This window comes from Amborella trichopoda, chromosome 6, assembly GCF_054954075.1.
Source record: "Amborella trichopoda isolate Santa Cruz 75 chromosome 6, AtrichopodaSantaCruz75HAP2 v2.0, whole genome shotgun sequence".
Classification (NCBI taxonomy): Eukaryota; Viridiplantae; Streptophyta; class Magnoliopsida; order Amborellales; family Amborellaceae; genus Amborella; species Amborella trichopoda.
Window position 1 is genome coordinate 6,161,971 of NC_142341.1, and position 16,407 is coordinate 6,178,377.

Genomic DNA, 16,407 nt, shown 5'->3' on the forward strand with positions numbered 1-16,407 from the left:
CTCTGTAGAGTATACAATTGAATTTCCACATTTCGGACAAAATTATTTGGAAGTAGCCCCGTCGTTTCCCTTGTTAAGGGAACATACACTATCCTTGGTTTTATCATTCCTAGAGAGAGAAACTCAAAGTGAGTTAGAAAGAGAAACTCCAAAATCGTTAGAGAGAGAAACAGGAGAATATCGTGAATTTGTGGTGAAACTTAGCCGCACGCACTGTGTTTTCGGAAATTATCACCCACTAATTAAGGTCGACGTTTCTGTAAATATAAAAATAAGATAAAATAAAACTATTTAGAAGGGTTTTATCTTGAAAACTAGACAAATAACCAGAGAAAAACACAGGTCGTCGGTGGGGGATGTTAGAGAGAGAAAGGGTGAGGAAGTAAAAAAAGATTCTCGTTTTAACACTAGAAAGCGAAAAGACATGATGAGTTAGAGAGAGAAATAAAAAGATTCTTATTGAAAACCAAAGCATAGAGAAAGTGGGGTGGATATGTGTTAGAGAGAGATGAAAGAGATTCTTATTCCCTACTACGCTAAAAAGCTGACGCTTTGCGCTGCCATTGCCGTATCCAAGATTTGTCACGTAAAGAGAGAAAGTTGTGATGGAGAGAGGGTTTTTAGAGAGAGAAAAAACATAGAAAAGACAAGCCTGCTCTGCTCTGCTTTGCTTTGCAACGAAATACATGGGAGTGCTAGAAAGAACGGTAAACATACCAAATGCAAAGCAGCGGAAAGTAACACGAGACACGACCCCACTTTCTCTCTCTAAAAAAAACAAACCACCCTACTTTCTCTCTCTAAAGCACCCGGCACGACCCCTATTTTCTCTCTCTTAAGCACAAAGCACGAGGCATTCGCGGCCAACCCTTTCTCTCTCCACAACATCTCTACCGGTTCTCCACCCCTTTTGCTCCCCCCACTAGACTGCTCCTCTCTCTAGATATGATACATGAGCAAGCCCTACGTCCCACATGAGTCTCTTTCTCTCTCTAAGCCCCAACTTACCGTCACGTCTCTCTCTAAACCCTTGTCCCCGAGCTCCCACAGAGCCCCCTTTCTCTTTCCTCAACAACCATGTTTCTCTCTCCAAAACACCACCTCCTTCTCTCTCTAAACCAACGCTCCACCTCTTTCCCTCTCTCTACTGCTAAATACTACCGCATCAAATTCCCTCTAACTTAGGTACAAATACCTAAAAATTCTAAACGACTACTATCTTCCAACTTTCTCTCTCTAAACATCGCTCTTTCTCCCTAGACACCAAGCCATCACCTAGTTGGTTTCTCTCTCTAAAATTCGAAATTCTCTTTCTCTCTCTACCCACCTAGCTAAGGAACTTTCAACGCCCACATCTCTCTCCCACCCCACCAAACAAACTGTCCACAAGATCGATACATCCCCTCTCTTTCTCTCTCTGAACTGAACAGATTCCCTCTCCTGCCATGCTTGACTGGTCCCGATGAGCCGGTGGACCACCTCCGTCCGTACAAGACAAGCCCCTAGAGTGAGAGTGCCCCTCACTGCCTCTGCCAGATTCGAATTCTCGCAGGCCCTCGTCTCAGCTCGCTTTGTACACCAACAACACCACCCCCAACCCCCTCTTTCTCTCTCCTCCCTCTGCCACTTATATTCTTCCACTGTTATCGATAATAGAGAGAGAAAGCCTCTTTCTCTCTCCTCTCCTGCCCCCTTTTATTCTTCTGCTGTTTTAGATAAATATCTAGAGAGAGAAAGAGCACTTAGCCACTGCAACCCCTTCACTGTCTTGCGTGCCTGTACTGTTATAGAGAGAGAATTCACCACCCCACCTCCCATTACATACATAAACCATGTTTTTTGAAATATTATGTTTAGTGTAAGATTTCAAATTTCAAAATCTTAAGAAAATTAATGTGAAGAAATCTGTTTTCTAAGTAATTGTAAATTCCCCTAAATCTCGGAAGCCATTTCTCTCTCTAAAATAACCCTTAGATATGTTGAGAGAGAGAAAACGCTGCGTGTTTTTCTTTAGCACGAGTAGTGAGAGAAACATTACTGGCTGTTTTAGTACTAATATTTATTTATTTACAGAAATAAATGTTCAGGCATTCCAAAATATCAATGGTGCAGAATAATGGTGAGTTGACATTAATATTATTTAGTTTGGATACGAGGATAATAAAAGAGTTTAATGATAAAAAAATGAGGAACAATAAAAGCAAGAGAGAGAAACAGAGGAAATACCTGCACGTCGTAATCATTACCGTATATTATTCTTTTCAACTCCATTGACCCGCTCAAGCTGGTACTTTTTTCTGCAACTCTAATGGCGTCCTCATCATAAAAAACCAGTGTACATAGAGAGAGAAACACACGAAATAAAGGCCAAAGTTTTAGAGCGAGAGAGAGGAGAATGAGAGACCAGATTAACTATGAAAGAGAGATACAATCGAGGAGAGAGAAAGACCAGATCAAATGGGCATAGAGAGAATGAAAGTGAAGGGAAATAACCACCTCAGAGAACCAAATTAAAATCAAACAGGGAGAGAGGAGAAACCCACCATAGAAAACAAGCTTAGAGAGACAAACAAATACAGAAAGAGAGAGAAACTAATTAACTGGAGAGTGAGGTGAGATAGAGAGCTAAATTAATAAGGCAATTACTCAAACTTGAGAGAGAAAGAGAGAGAAAGAGGAGAGAGAGAAAGCTGTTTTTTAATGAATCTAGAGAGAGCTGTTTCCTTTCAATGAATCTACCATCCAAAAACCCCCAAAAGGGAGAGATCAACCAAAAAGAGAAAGAAAACAAACAAGAAACCTCCGATAATAGAAACCCAAATTCTCAAAATCCCTTACAGCAAAGCTTTCCCCGAGCCATTAAAACGAAGGAGCAAACTCCTGCACTTTGGACACTCCATCGCCATTTTAGGGAGCATAAAATACATCAGACACCTCTTGCACCCCGCAACTACAAGGATTTGATCCTGGTTTGTGTCTGAATCTACCAAGTAATCTTCATAGAAATATGTCGACGAAGACGAAGAATCTTCGCTCTCATTTCCACTCTCTTCATCTGAACTGTTGTATCCCAATCTAGTTTTGTTCTTTACAAGTCTTGGATCGTCTTTCTCTTTCTTCCCATTGTTCCAGTCGATGAAGTAAACCTCCCCAGTCTACAAACCCACAACGCGCAAATTTATAAAACGACCAGAAATGAAAAGAGAGAGTTATTTAACTTTACAAACCCACAGAGCACAAATTTATAAAACAACCAGAAATGAAAGGAGAGAAAGTTATTTAACTTTTGGGAGAAGAACCCACGAAACACCATGTGAGAAAGCAAATAGGAGTGTAAAAGTTAGGGAGAGAGAGAGAGAGAACCCACGAAACACCATGTGAGAAAGCAAATAGGAGTGTAAAAGTTAGGGAGAGAGAGAGAGAGAGAGGAAGTTTTCTGCTTTATTTTCTGCTGAGTTTTTTTGTTTCTCTCTCTCAAACGGAAGATGAGCTTTTTTGCTTTATGCACGTTATAGGGTTATCCGTCTCTCTCTGAAACAGACGATTTTTTCTTACTTTTTGCTCTCTCTCTGTGAAGAGAATAGTTCTTTGCTTTTTGCATGTTATTGGGTAATCTCTATCACTCTTACAAATTCTTGTCTCTCACCCTTCATTCTGTGAAAAAGGCCCCTTTCTCTCTCTCTCTCTCACTTTCTCAGTTGAAAAGAAAGGTTCTTCTAACATTTGCTCTCTCTCTATGATTAATGGGGTGATAGTTTCTCTCTCTACGATTAATGGCTCTCTCACGCTACGATTAATGGGGTGATAGTCTTTCTCTTTCTACTATTAACGGAATGATAGTTTTGTGTTCATACCTTCAAGTCGAGGCACTGTTCCCATTGGTATGGAAGAGACATTTCAGAATTGAGTTCCAAATTGGCATGACGCAGGTTCTGGCTTTCAGGAGGAGAAGCGGAAGAGGAGGTGGCGCCATGGCCATGGTTGATGGAGCAAGCCTGAAAGGAACGCTCCAGAGAAGATGTCATCGCCATTTTTGGGGTGGTCATCGCTCAAAGCTGTCCAAATGAAACCCCACTGGATAAGAGAAACAGGTGCTTTTAGAGAGAGATGGGAAAAACAATGAATAGTGTTAGAGACGAAATGAAAAGGAGAAGGATTCGTGATTGGAATGGTTTAGAGAGAGAGAAAGGGGGTTGTGCAGAGATAGAGGAGAAGGCTGGAAGAGAGAGAAAGAGAGGAAGAAGAAGAAGAGATTGGTGTTCAGCTTCTAGAGAGAGAAGAGAAGGGGGGAGAAGAGAGAAGGGCGGATAACGATGAAAAGTGTTTTAGAGAGAGATTGATGAGAGTTATTCCTGGATCTTATTTGAAGAGGCCCTCACTTTCTCTCTCTTGGTTTGTTATTTTGTTGGGTTTGAAAGGTTCTTTAATCCCACTCTTTCCATAATTCTAAAGATTTCATTTCCCTTTGCCACTGGATTTAACAACCGGCGTGTTTGGGGGGCCGGGACGCTGCCCACCCTGTGTTACTCAAATGCCCCGGAAATTACCTTAATTTCACCCTACCCTTGTGCTAAAAGCAACGACGCTCTCGCGGCTTCCTCACCGAGGGACTTACTTCAAGGGTAAAGTTTATATAGAGCCTAGGCTCTACACAATCAAATTAAAGCCTATATCAAAATTTTCATTAGAAGAGGTTGTTTTGATGCTCAAATGTCATCAAATTGATCATCTCGATATCAATATGCATGAACATAAAAAAAAAATAGATTTTAATTTTTGAAAATAATACATCTTGTAACACATGTTTGAACGGTCAATTTTCAAAATTTTCAAGCTTTCATATATCTTCTCGACTTACACTATTTTTGAAGCTTGAAATTTTTTAATTAAAGATGAAAATGTATTTTAAGGCTTTCATAAGACGTTTTACTGTTGAAACCATATTTCTTGATACTATTTGAAGGTGGGCTCGAATTTGATTGTTTAGAGCCTCGCCTCAATACAAACTGCACCTTTAATTCAATATAGGTTTGTAGTATTTAAAATAGGAAAATATATAGGTCTGTAGTATTTAAAATAGGAAAATATATAGTTTTTTAGTATTTAAAATAGGAAATATATGGAAATAGGAAAATATATAGGTTTTTAGTATTTAAACTAGGGAATATATGGGAAATGTACTATTTATCAAGGGAACAAGTAGTTTATTTGTCCGTTGGATACGAAAACGAAATTAGATGGTTAGGGGTGCTTCATTGACCAATTCCAAATTCTAGAATAATTGTGAGTCAAGCCCAGTAAGGTTCCTGATCCAGATTAATGGGGTTCCTTGTACGAACTGGTAGTTGGTTTGGTTCCTGCAAAATTATTAGATTCTATTATGGAATTGGACAAGACTCTTAGGGAGAACCAAGTGATTCATAGTGGTTAGATAGGTTAATTCCCACATATTGTATTTGTTTTTTTTTTTTTTTTTATGAATTGATTCTTACACCAGAGGATCGATTCGGTTCGCAAGAGATTTCACATCGACCACTATAGCAAATTATAATCTCCTTGTACTTAAGAAAATTGATTTATAGTGTATAATCCTTTTAGAAATTGCTAAGTGGGATCATAATCGCCCTAGGTAGGATAGAAGGTGATCCAATTATAAGAAACCTTGAATATCTCAATTTTTTTTTTAAAAAAAAATACATCCTCAAATTAACTACTATTTTCAAGTGTTTAAAAATACCTCAATCTAGATTGTTTTTAAAATTTTAAATTTCATAATTAAGATATAATAATAATGATAATAATAAATGTTTTGATTTGAAAACCAGCTGAGCTTATACGAGGCGAGTAGGGAAATTTACTCTTGGCAACCTCGAGGTAAAACCATATATTTTTTTTTTTTTGGTTTCTTATTTGAGATCACGGGGCTTGTATGAATTGGAGGTATCCTATCCGTGTAATATTCTCTCTTTCTTTTGCAGAGAAGAGTGGGTCGGCTCCACTTTGTTTCGTGGCTCCGTCTTTACGCGCTCCAAACATTCCTTTTTGGGATTTCCTACGAACCCATGACCCCTGGTTCTCTTCGTGTCCCCATCCAAACTCCATTATCGTTAATTAACTATTGTATTTTATTTTATTTTTCTCTCTCTTCCCTTTCTCTCTCTTAAATTTAATTTCATCCATTAATTATGGCCAAATTGTTCCTCCTTGTCACTCTCGTCTTTATTTCCAATTAGGAAAATCTTCTATAACCACAATTATTTAAGAAATTCGCTGCATTCCCATCATCCCATCCCACCTCATCGGGTGAGAAGTTGCAACTCCCTTCAACTTTTACCTATTTTTATTTGGAAAAAATTTATATATGCGTGTCAAATTAAAGGGGACCTCAAAAATTCACTAGGAGAGGTTCTTTGATGCTGAAAAAGCCTCAATTCCATCGTCTCGACCTTTAGATGTAACCTCGATGCTGAAAAACCCTCAATTCAATCATGTTGATCTCTAGATGTATGGAAATGAGAACAAATAAATTTCAAGTTTTAAAAATAGTGCATTTTTAAGGTTTTCAAGTATTTATAGCTATACTCGTTCTATACTATTTTTTTATCTTTAAATTTTACAATTCAAGATGAAAATAAATTTTAAGGCCATTTTTTATTCTGATCTCCTTGTGATCAAAGAAAAGTTATTTAAAAATAGTAATAATAATAATCTTATTTAGATTATTTAAATCTGATTTATTATAAACTGATTTTGATAAACAGCAAACAAAAATAATTTCATGAAGATAAAACAATTTTTGTTTGTTTAAATCAAAAAATGAATTTTAAATGCTGGATCGTTTCAAGCTTTGAATTGTTTTTTTAATTTATTTATTTATGTTTATCCAACTTTAAATCATTATTTCTCTCTAACTTGTGAACCTGCAAGCATTTTATAAATTTGAGAATGATCATTAAAAGTTCATATTATAATGAAACACATGATTCATTTAAAGTTTAAATCATAATAAAACATATGATTTAGACTACTTAAAAAATACTAAAATTCAAATTTATACAATTTCAAATTTGATTTAAACAATAAATTTTGACTTCATAACAATCAAATATCATTTCAAATTTAATTCAAAACAATTTCAATTTTAGTTTAAGCATCATATCTTTATCCCATATCTTCAATGAGATGATAAGTCTTCTTATCTTTTTTCACTACTTTCATCTATGTCCTTTCATGTTTTTCTTTTATTTTTTTAGAGCTTTCCACTTGAACCAAATCACGCCTCCCAAAACAAAACCGATGTTAAAAGAAATCAATTCCCATCTATGCCTTTTCATGTTTTACGCTAATAATTATTCTCATGTGCTCAATCGACCTTCATTTATTCCATTCCTTTTTATGTTTACTAGTAAAAAAATTTAGTAGTGTGTGAGGGGACACCAAGGGGGCATAACACAAAAAGTTAATTTTTTTTAAAAAAAATTTCTTTGAAAGTAGGTATGTCCAATCCTCTAGGGTTACATGCTATTTATTTTTTAATGAATTGGTTCATCGAATTCAGCAGTAGCATTAGGTATGTACAATTCTCTAGAGTTACATGCCATTTATTTTTAATGAATTGGTTTATCGAATTCAGAAGTTGCATTGAAGAGTATAAAATGTGTGAAATCATTTTTAAAATTTAGTTGCGTTCCATCATTCCTCCACTTCCCTAAAAAGGCATCATGTAAAGGCGCACTAAGGGAACATCCCTTAGTGGGGGGTGGCGCCTTCTCATTGTCTTGCACAAAATTTCGGACCTTAGTTGCTAAATTGCACCTTAATTTATTCAAATTTTATAGGAATTAAAATCATCATGCCCCCCTAACCCATTGATCCCCCTACTCCATTGACTTTCTCCTTTTTAGGTTTGCCCCTCTCTATGTGTCCCCTTGTCTCTCTCCTCTTTCTCTCTCTAAGATTTCCTTTTTAGATTCTCTCTCTTAAGTTTGCCCAGGAAATATACTATTCTAAGGCTTCATGAAAAATCTATAGATGCTTATTACATATAGAAAAAGGTAAGTTCCATTTTTACTTTAAGCACAACGTTATGTATTGAGTTTTATTCTTACTATAGTACAACGTCATGTCTTGAGTTTCATTCTTACTACTAGGTACAACGTCATGTCTTAGTTTCACTCTTACTACCGACAGACTCTTTTCTTGTTGAACTACCCAAAAAATAAAAAAGATTTATAAAGTTGGATTGGTGGGTTGCATTGGTCACCCATTGGTTCCAAGTTGGATAAATTTAGGCGATTTATGGAACTGAATAAATAGAAAAAGGATAAATTTTGGAGATGAGAAAATGACCAATCAAAAAAGAAACAAACTTAAAATCAAAATATATTTTTTGATTTCATCTAATGGGAGCTAAAATCAAAGTAAATTGAAAATTTTAAACCAAAATAAAAATTTTACTTCAAAATGAAGAAAACCCAATTTCTTATCTTTTGATGTCATCTAATAGCTATGGGTCCAGAAAAATGAGCTAGATATTATAAATTAGTTGAAAAAAGATCAAAAGTTTTCTTTGATTTCAAGCTGTGAGAGTGGTCATGATTGTGCTTCAGAAAATCAATTTTATGATTTCAATTGCCATGAACAACATAAAATCACAGTTTACAATTCATAACTAAAATCAAGATTAACTATGAATTCCAATATCAAATGTGGTTAGGGAACTAGCTCTAGGGTATTTATTATGAACTAGTTTATTTATTTACAAACTACCCCGTTTTGGAGGGATAAGTACTTTTAGATTGGCACTCCAAAGTGCAACCACTTATTTATGATTAAATTAGAGGTTTTGCTATGTTTTAAATATTGAGGGACAAGTTAGTTACGTGTTTAAGTGGAAATATAGACAAATCGCTCTTAAAGATTAGGGTTTAACTTCCATTTTAGTTTTCCCCCATTTTTGTGGCCAAATGATTATGGTATTCGATCAAATTTGTTCTACAGATTGATAGGGAATTTGATTGAGAATCCTATAGCTCAAATCTCATCCAAAAATTATTCATACCCAAGATCAATCAGTGGTCAAAGGTCATGTATTTACACTAAAGTTAGGCTTTTCACCGTTCTCACATCTGGAAGCAAATGGTGTTAAAGACGTATGGGCTGCTAAGGTATAGAGTAATAATGGTATTTGATAGGGGTAGCAATGGACCAGACCCAACCCGGACCTACCAGATATACTCGACACAGATCCAAGAATGGGTCTAACATTTGGACCCATAGGGGCAGGTCCGGGTCCAAAACCTAGACCCGAATACTATTCTGGTCTGGGTGTGGTTGGACCCGATCCTTACCTAATCTATACCCATAAATTTTTTATTTTTGTAAGTAAAAGAGTTAAAGTTGGTGGGGATTTGAGCCCCAACCATTTGGTGAGAACGGAGTCAAAGACCGCATCATAGGGCTCGGCAATACTACCGCCAAGTCTGTAAATTATTGGAGATAAAATACTCCAATCTCTATTCGTTTGGGTGTATTAAAGATCGTATACAATAAGAAACTGTAGTCATCTTTAGTTACTAAAAAACAAACCACATGGCTTGAAATTTAATGGCGGGTGATTGTGCCCTTATTGCCAATAATATAGAAATATAATAGTAAAAATTGGGCCAAAATAAAAGAAGAAGAAGGAAGCTCACAGTAAACGTGGCAATGGAACATGACCCGGGACCCTATGAGTACGGGTGTGGGTCCAACTTTTGGAACCGATGGGTCCAGGTCCAAAACTAGACCAGAATACTATTTGGATCTGGTTATGGATCCAGCCGGACCTAACCCATACCCGACTCATTGCCACCCCCAGTATTTGCCCAATTTCAGCTAAAAATACCTGGCAGTGTCTGAAAAATCGAACCGGCCTCGGAAAGTGACAAAGGACTGCATCCGAGTAACCGGTAAGGCCTAACCAGACAAGTCTAGAAAGTGTTTAAAATAAAAATAAAAATAAAATACAACAAAATCCAAAAAAATATGAATTTTTTTCAAAAGCATGATTAAGCAAAGCACATCCAAATGAAGTCGAAAATTAGTGAAAAAATGGATAGTAAAAAATCAATTTGTGCCCAAAGGTATTCTTGAAATTTTAAAAAGATAGAAAAATATAAAAATAAGTATTCATGGCCAAAGTACATTTCAATATTTGTCAAAATAAAAATAATATTTAAAAACACATTACAAACAAATCTCTTTTTTTATGGTATTTTATAAGTTTTTTTATTTTTTTAAATATCCGACCAGACCACGAAAACCGGCCAAAACCATATTGGCTAGTACCCGATGCTGATTTGACAAGCCAATTCCGATATTTGCCAAAAATAAAAATAAAAAAAATATTTAAAAACACGTTACAAACAAATCTCTTATTTTTAGTATTTTTTTATTTTTTTAAATATCCTACCGTAACACAAAAATCGGCCAAAACCATATCGGCTCATACCCGTTGCTGATTTGACAAGCCGGTTCCGAGTTGAGCCGGCTGAGTTTGCAAATCTGGTTTGAGAGAAATGGATAAGGAGACCATGATGTCCACTGCCAGCAGCAATCGTTTTATGGCTTTTGATTTACCCTTTAGTCTTGATATAAACCCAGTCAATACTCACTTATAGGTGGATGAGAAAGGAATACTCCTCCCAAATTTAAGCTCAATCAACCATGGCGCCTATGACAAATCGATGAAACAAGTCTCAGGGTGGCTGCTAACGTGTGGTTTAAACACCGACTGACGTCATGAGCAGTGCATCATCGTAGGGGTCGCAAACGGGTCGCGTGGGATCCGGATTCGGATCCAAAAAATGATATGGGACCTAGATCCAACTGGACCTGAAATCATGAAACCTCGACCCAGACCAAAAAATATAGTGTGGGTCCGGACCCGGACCCGGACCCGACCTAAAAATTGAAGAACACGGTTTCTATGCGGCCAGCCCGCAAATTGTAGAAATACGGGCTTGGCAATAAATATATAATTTAAATATAATTTGATCTTAATATTTAGAAAATATATAATTTTTAACATAGAGATCATGAATATGAAAAAAAAAAAAAAAAAACTAAAAATAATAATTATGTTTAGAAAACATTTGAACCATTTGTGACAATTGTTTTTAAATGGACCACCTATTTGCATCCATTTTTAAGATGGATGCTTTATTCCGCTAGATCGTATATTGTAGAAATGTGGTCTAGCTCATATGAAACAATTTTTCAAAATTAAGATATCTATGTATTTAACTATATTTAAATATATTCTATATATTGGCATAAAATATTATCGAACCCGAACTCAGACCCAGATCTGAATAGTATTTGTTCGGATCCAAGATTTAGACTCGGATCCAAGCCGCCGAGTCCAATTTTTGGACCCATACCTATATCCACATCGGGTCTACGCCTTGGGTCCCAGGTCCGTTGCCACCCCACTCTGACTAGCGACCTTGATCTTGATCTCTTTTAAGGTGGGTTAAATGATGTCTAAATGATCTGAAATTTTGAGAGCAATCTTGAGAAAATTAGACTAAAAGCCTGCCAAGTTTTTGTCTCAATATGAAGCAATTGGTTATGAAAAAGTGTAGAATGAGACCGTTTACTTTTGGTACAAGATGGTCACAATTAATCTTAAGAAAATTGTTTCATATGGGCTGGACTGTATTCTATATATGCGGTCAAGAAAGTGTTAAGCATCCATCTTAAAGATGGATGCAAGTAGGTGTTCCATTTAAAAACAATGGAAATTAACGATCCAAATATTTTCTTACTAGAATTGTTATTCCTAGTTTTTAAAATTTATTTATTTATTCATATTCATGATCTCCATGTTAGATATTACAAGTCCTTAAAAATTAAGTCCTAAAAACAATCTCAAAAATGGATTTATTAAGAGGCCCGCATTTCTACATATGTAGGCTTGGCCGCATAGAAACTAGGTCCTTAGTCTTAACCATTGGATATAAACTTGAGTGGTTGCGTTTATTCCATTGACCAAACTCAAACTTCAAAATTTTTTTTTATAACAATACATCAAGGCTATTAAATTAAATTTAACATTAGATGGTTGAAAATAATTGTGACCACTTTATGTAAAGGGTCTTATTGCATACAACCTCATCGGTTAGCAGTTGCTTTGTTAATCAAACCCTTTTGGATGCACCGACTATACAATACGAATAATATCATGTCAGTGGGAACAGCGATTCTTTATTTGAAGCCTTGTAAATGTGATGAAATGATGTCCAAATACCCCGAAATTTTGAGGATAGATTAGAGTTCCACGCAAATTGCCTTTCTTCAAGCCGTTTAGACCGGGTCCTGGCCCACTCCTATTCCACCATCGGCTTGACCATTTATTGCCATATGAACTTTCAAAACACCAGAATTTTTGGCGAGGATGTCTCTCTATGTATATTTCGAGGACCTTCCCCATTCTATCCCCTCCTGAGACCATTCAATGGGTTTATAGTAGGAACCAATGTTTCCAAACTCGGCCGGTCCAACTTGGGATTGGCGAGTTAAAACGGTCACCCGGAACTCTTGATACGATTTTGGCTGGTTTTGGTGGTCTCGTCGGGAATTTAAATAATTTTTTTTAAAATATATATATAAATCCCTAAAAATAAGAGATTTGTTTGTGATGAGTTTTTTAATGTTTTTTTATCATTTTGACAAAGATTGAAAAGTGTTTTCATGAATACTTATTGTTACATTTTTTTTCCATATTTTAAAAAAAATTCAAAAATACCCCCGGCCACCAATCGAATTTTTAAAATCTATGTTTCACTATTTTTCAACTTCATTTGGACGGGCTTTGTTTATGATACTTTCAATATAGTTTCCGCATTTTTTTTGCTTTTTATTTATTTTTAACACTTCTTGGACAAACCAAGACCTCCCCAGCTCTGCCGGTTGAATCGGCCGATTTACCGGTTACTCAGATCCAGCCCTTGGAAGATTCGATTTTTCGAACACTGGTTGGAACTTGCATGTGGAGGGCAGTCCAGCACATATTACATATCAGCTGCTTGCTTACTAGGCAATCTGCGCTTTTGCAGTTGGTGGGCCACGAACGTTTCATTCCCCTTGTAGTCCATGCCTTTTAAAGGCTTGTTGGGCAATAGAAGTATATCAATATCTATCTCATATATCTGCACTCGATTGAAGCCAAGTTGGGATGTTTTGACTCAAATTACATGCAAATGTTGTTAATAGAAAATGGATAAAAAAGAATAGGAGAAAATGATAGCAAATGGCAGAAAAATAAAAAAATTGATGGATAAAAAAGAATAGGATAAAAGGATAGCAAATGACAGAAAAATAAAAAATTGAGCTAAGAGCCTTTTTATTTTGATTTGAATTATTTTTTTTTTGTTTTTGTTCAATGTGATAAGAGAATTTTTGGACAATTCGAAGGAATTTGGAAAAACAACGATAGAAAAGTTAAAGATGTTCAATTACAAGAACTTCCCAAATTTGGACACTTGACTACTCCTATTTTGGTTATTTTGGTTTTTAGTCAGAAAAATAATTTGTACAGGTAGGAAAGAGTGCTCAAAGACTAACATTTCACACTAATTTCATGATTTTTATCAAGGATATAGTTATGGTGAGTCCGCCGACTCACCACAACTAAACGTTAATATAGCCTTAAACTATATTTTCATCTTTAATTATAACATTTAAAACATATAAAATAGTGTACATTGGGTAGATCTATGAAAACTTGAAAAATTGTCAAAAATAAGTTACCGTATGCACTATTTTCAAAACTTGGAATCCATTTTTTTCTCATGTCCATGCATCTTGATGTCGAGATGATCATTTTGAGGATATATGAGATTCAAAATAACATCTTTTAGTACAATTTTTGAGGTGGACTCTAATTTGACTATTTAAATCCTCGACTCTATATAAACATTTTCCTTTATTGATAGAGGATTGTATTATAGAAGAGGAAAAGTATAAAATGTGATGCAGATAAAAAATATGAAAAATTTTAAAATTATACTTTTATCATTTTTTTGAATTTATCTTTTTAGAAATGAGGATTTTAGTGAGTTAGTTTTACTAGGGCTTGAGTTTTCACCCAATAAGGCCTACCTTTTGGTAAGAAATAGATCTTTTAAGATAAATAGAGATTATCTTTTGGTGACATTTAAGGAGATCTAGATAGGGTAAAAGGGTTTTAGGTAGGATAAACGTGAAAGAGAGATAAATAGAAGTTGAAATGTTGTTACGAGATTAGAGAGATAAGTGATGAAAGAAATAAATTAGGCAGATGATAAAATAGAAAATAGGGAGCTTGAGAAAAAAATGGGGGAGTTAGAGAGAGAATTTTATGAGTTTTTTTATTTTAAATGGAAGAGTTTGTCAGTGTAGAGATCATAAAATGATAATTGAGTAAATTTGATATTATGAAAATATTGTTTTGGGGTGGATGCTTTTGTAGACCTTGAGAGATGATAGGTATATATTCTCTCAAACCTTTCTTCTTTTTTTTTTATTTATTATTTATGTTATTTTTTAGTAGATGGTGATTGACTTCAAGCTCAAGGTGGAGGTTCTCCTAGGAGAATGATGTAAATAAAAATTAGAAAAAAAATTTAAAATTATATTTTTATTAATTTTTTATTTTATCTTTTTAGAAATGATGATTTTGGTTGGTGAGTTTTAATAGGATCTGAGTTTTCACCTACGAAGGCCTATCTTTTAAGATAAGTAGAGATTAACTTTTATTATCTTTTAAAAAGAAAATATATCATGACATTTAAGGAGATTTAGATATGATAAAAGAGTTTTATGCAGGATAAACGTGAAAGAGAGATAAATAAGGGGAAGTTGAAAAGTTGTTAGAAGATTAAAGAAAAAAGTGAGAAAAGAGATAAAATAGAGATGAAGAAAGAGCAAATAGGGAACTTAGAGGAGTTGAAAAGTTGTTAGGAGATTAAAGAGAGACATGAGGAAAGAGAAAAAATAGGGAGATGAAGACAGAGAAAATAAAAAACTTGAAAAAAAACGTTTAAACTAGAGAGAGTTTTATGCGTTTTTTATTTCTTATTTTGTATTTAAAGGGAATAGTTATCTTTATAAAATCAGATAATGAAAATTGAGTAAATTTAATCTTATCAAAAGATAGTTTTGGGGTGGATTCCCTTCCAGGCATTGAGAGAGGTATATTCTTTCAAAGCTTTCTTATTTTTATTTTTTATTATTTTTGTTACTTTTTTTCTTGCATCAAAATGAGATCATTTATCGTTGGTACAAGATAGTTATAATTAATCTTGACCATTACATATGAAATTGGGTGGTTGTATCTATTCCATTGACCAAGCTCAAAGTTTAAAAGAATTTTTTTTCAAATTTTATGACATACCCAAGCTATTAAATTTCACATCAGATGATTATAAGTGATTCAGATGATTATAAGTGATTGTGACCTCTTTATACTCATTAAATACAAATTAAATACAAATGGGTTTTCTCACACAAATTGTATCACATACATGTGGACAAAGTAAACTTAAGATGCTCCTAGAGGGACATATTATATAATTGATCCCCATAAAAAATAAAACCTACTTAGAAATTTGTTATCTAAAAAGATTTAAATATTGTCATTGAATTACATGCGTATTTAAAAGAAGAAAAAGGAGTGGATTTGAATTTCTAAAAGCCCATGGAGTTAGACACGAAAGAACATACTGTCAATGCACTTTTACATGTTATATTGTGACACTAAAACTATATATATAGCCTCATACTATTTTAAATATCTTTCTTAAAATTGCGATAACCAATGAAGTGTGAAGGGAGGCAGAAGATCTTCCAAAGAAGCTCAAGGTGTAATGGGGTTGTGGGGCCAATCCAAGAAGTTCAAGGTGTAATGGTTGTGGCGCCAAGGAAGTTCAAGGGGTAATAATTGTGGGACCAATGCCTTCTACAATGCCTTTGTATCATTATTGTAATAGCCTTTTTTTATCAATAAAATATAGTAATTTTGAAAAGGAAATTATAGATTGATATTAGAAGCACTTGTGAGTTTTCTTCTTACTATTCCCTGGTTTAACTTGTGTACAAAGTACACCCTAAAATGAAAGGTGACTTGGTTTTTTTTGGTACAAAAGATACAAAAAAATTAATATTGACGTTTGTCTAAGCACCCACTCAGCCCATTATTGTTCCTCATCGGCCCAACTGTTTCTCAATTAGTCAATTGGGGAAGAGGGTCCCTACCCTTGGTTACAAAAAAATTGATATTGAGGTTTGTCTAAGCACCCTCTCAGCCCATTACTGTTCCTCATTCGCCCAACTGTTTCTCAATTCAAATGAGTGAGTCAATGGATTGAGGTTTGTCTAAGCACC

General features: G+C 34.9%; 1 protein-coding gene across 3 annotated transcripts; it reads right to left on the reverse strand.

Moving 5' to 3' along the window:
* Positions 1–640: 640 nt before the first annotated feature.
* On the reverse strand, positions 641–4,333 carry LOC18434355 (protein CURLY FLAG LEAF 1). 3 transcript variants are annotated; one of them, XR_016058409.1, is made up of 3 exons: positions 3,855–4,333; positions 2,227–3,155; positions 641–1,776 (listed from the first exon to the last, which is right to left on the reverse strand). XR_016058409.1 is itself a non-coding variant. In XM_006844427.4 (2 exons), exons 1-2 carry the CDS (start codon positions 4,044–4,046, stop codon positions 2,835–2,837), a joined length of 513 nt encoding a protein of 170 aa, XP_006844490.1. In that variant the 5' UTR covers positions 4,047–4,333; the 3' UTR covers positions 641–2,834. The 3 variants fall into 3 exon arrangements, 1 of the variants encoding a protein (XP_006844490.1); XR_016058408.1 differs by having other exon boundaries at positions 641–1,781; XM_006844427.4 differs by having other exon boundaries at positions 641–3,155.
* Between the last annotated feature and the right edge of the window lie 12,074 nt (positions 4,334–16,407).

Coding starts and splice junctions, on each gene's coding strand:
- LOC18434355 (XM_006844427.4), bottom strand. CDS start 4,046: ATGACCACCCCAAAAATGGCGATGACATCTTCTCTGGAGCGTTCCTTT. Junction 3,156..3,854: donor AACAGTGCCTCGACTTGAAG/GTATGAACACAA, acceptor GTGGGTTTGTAG/ACTGGGGAGGTTTACTTCAT.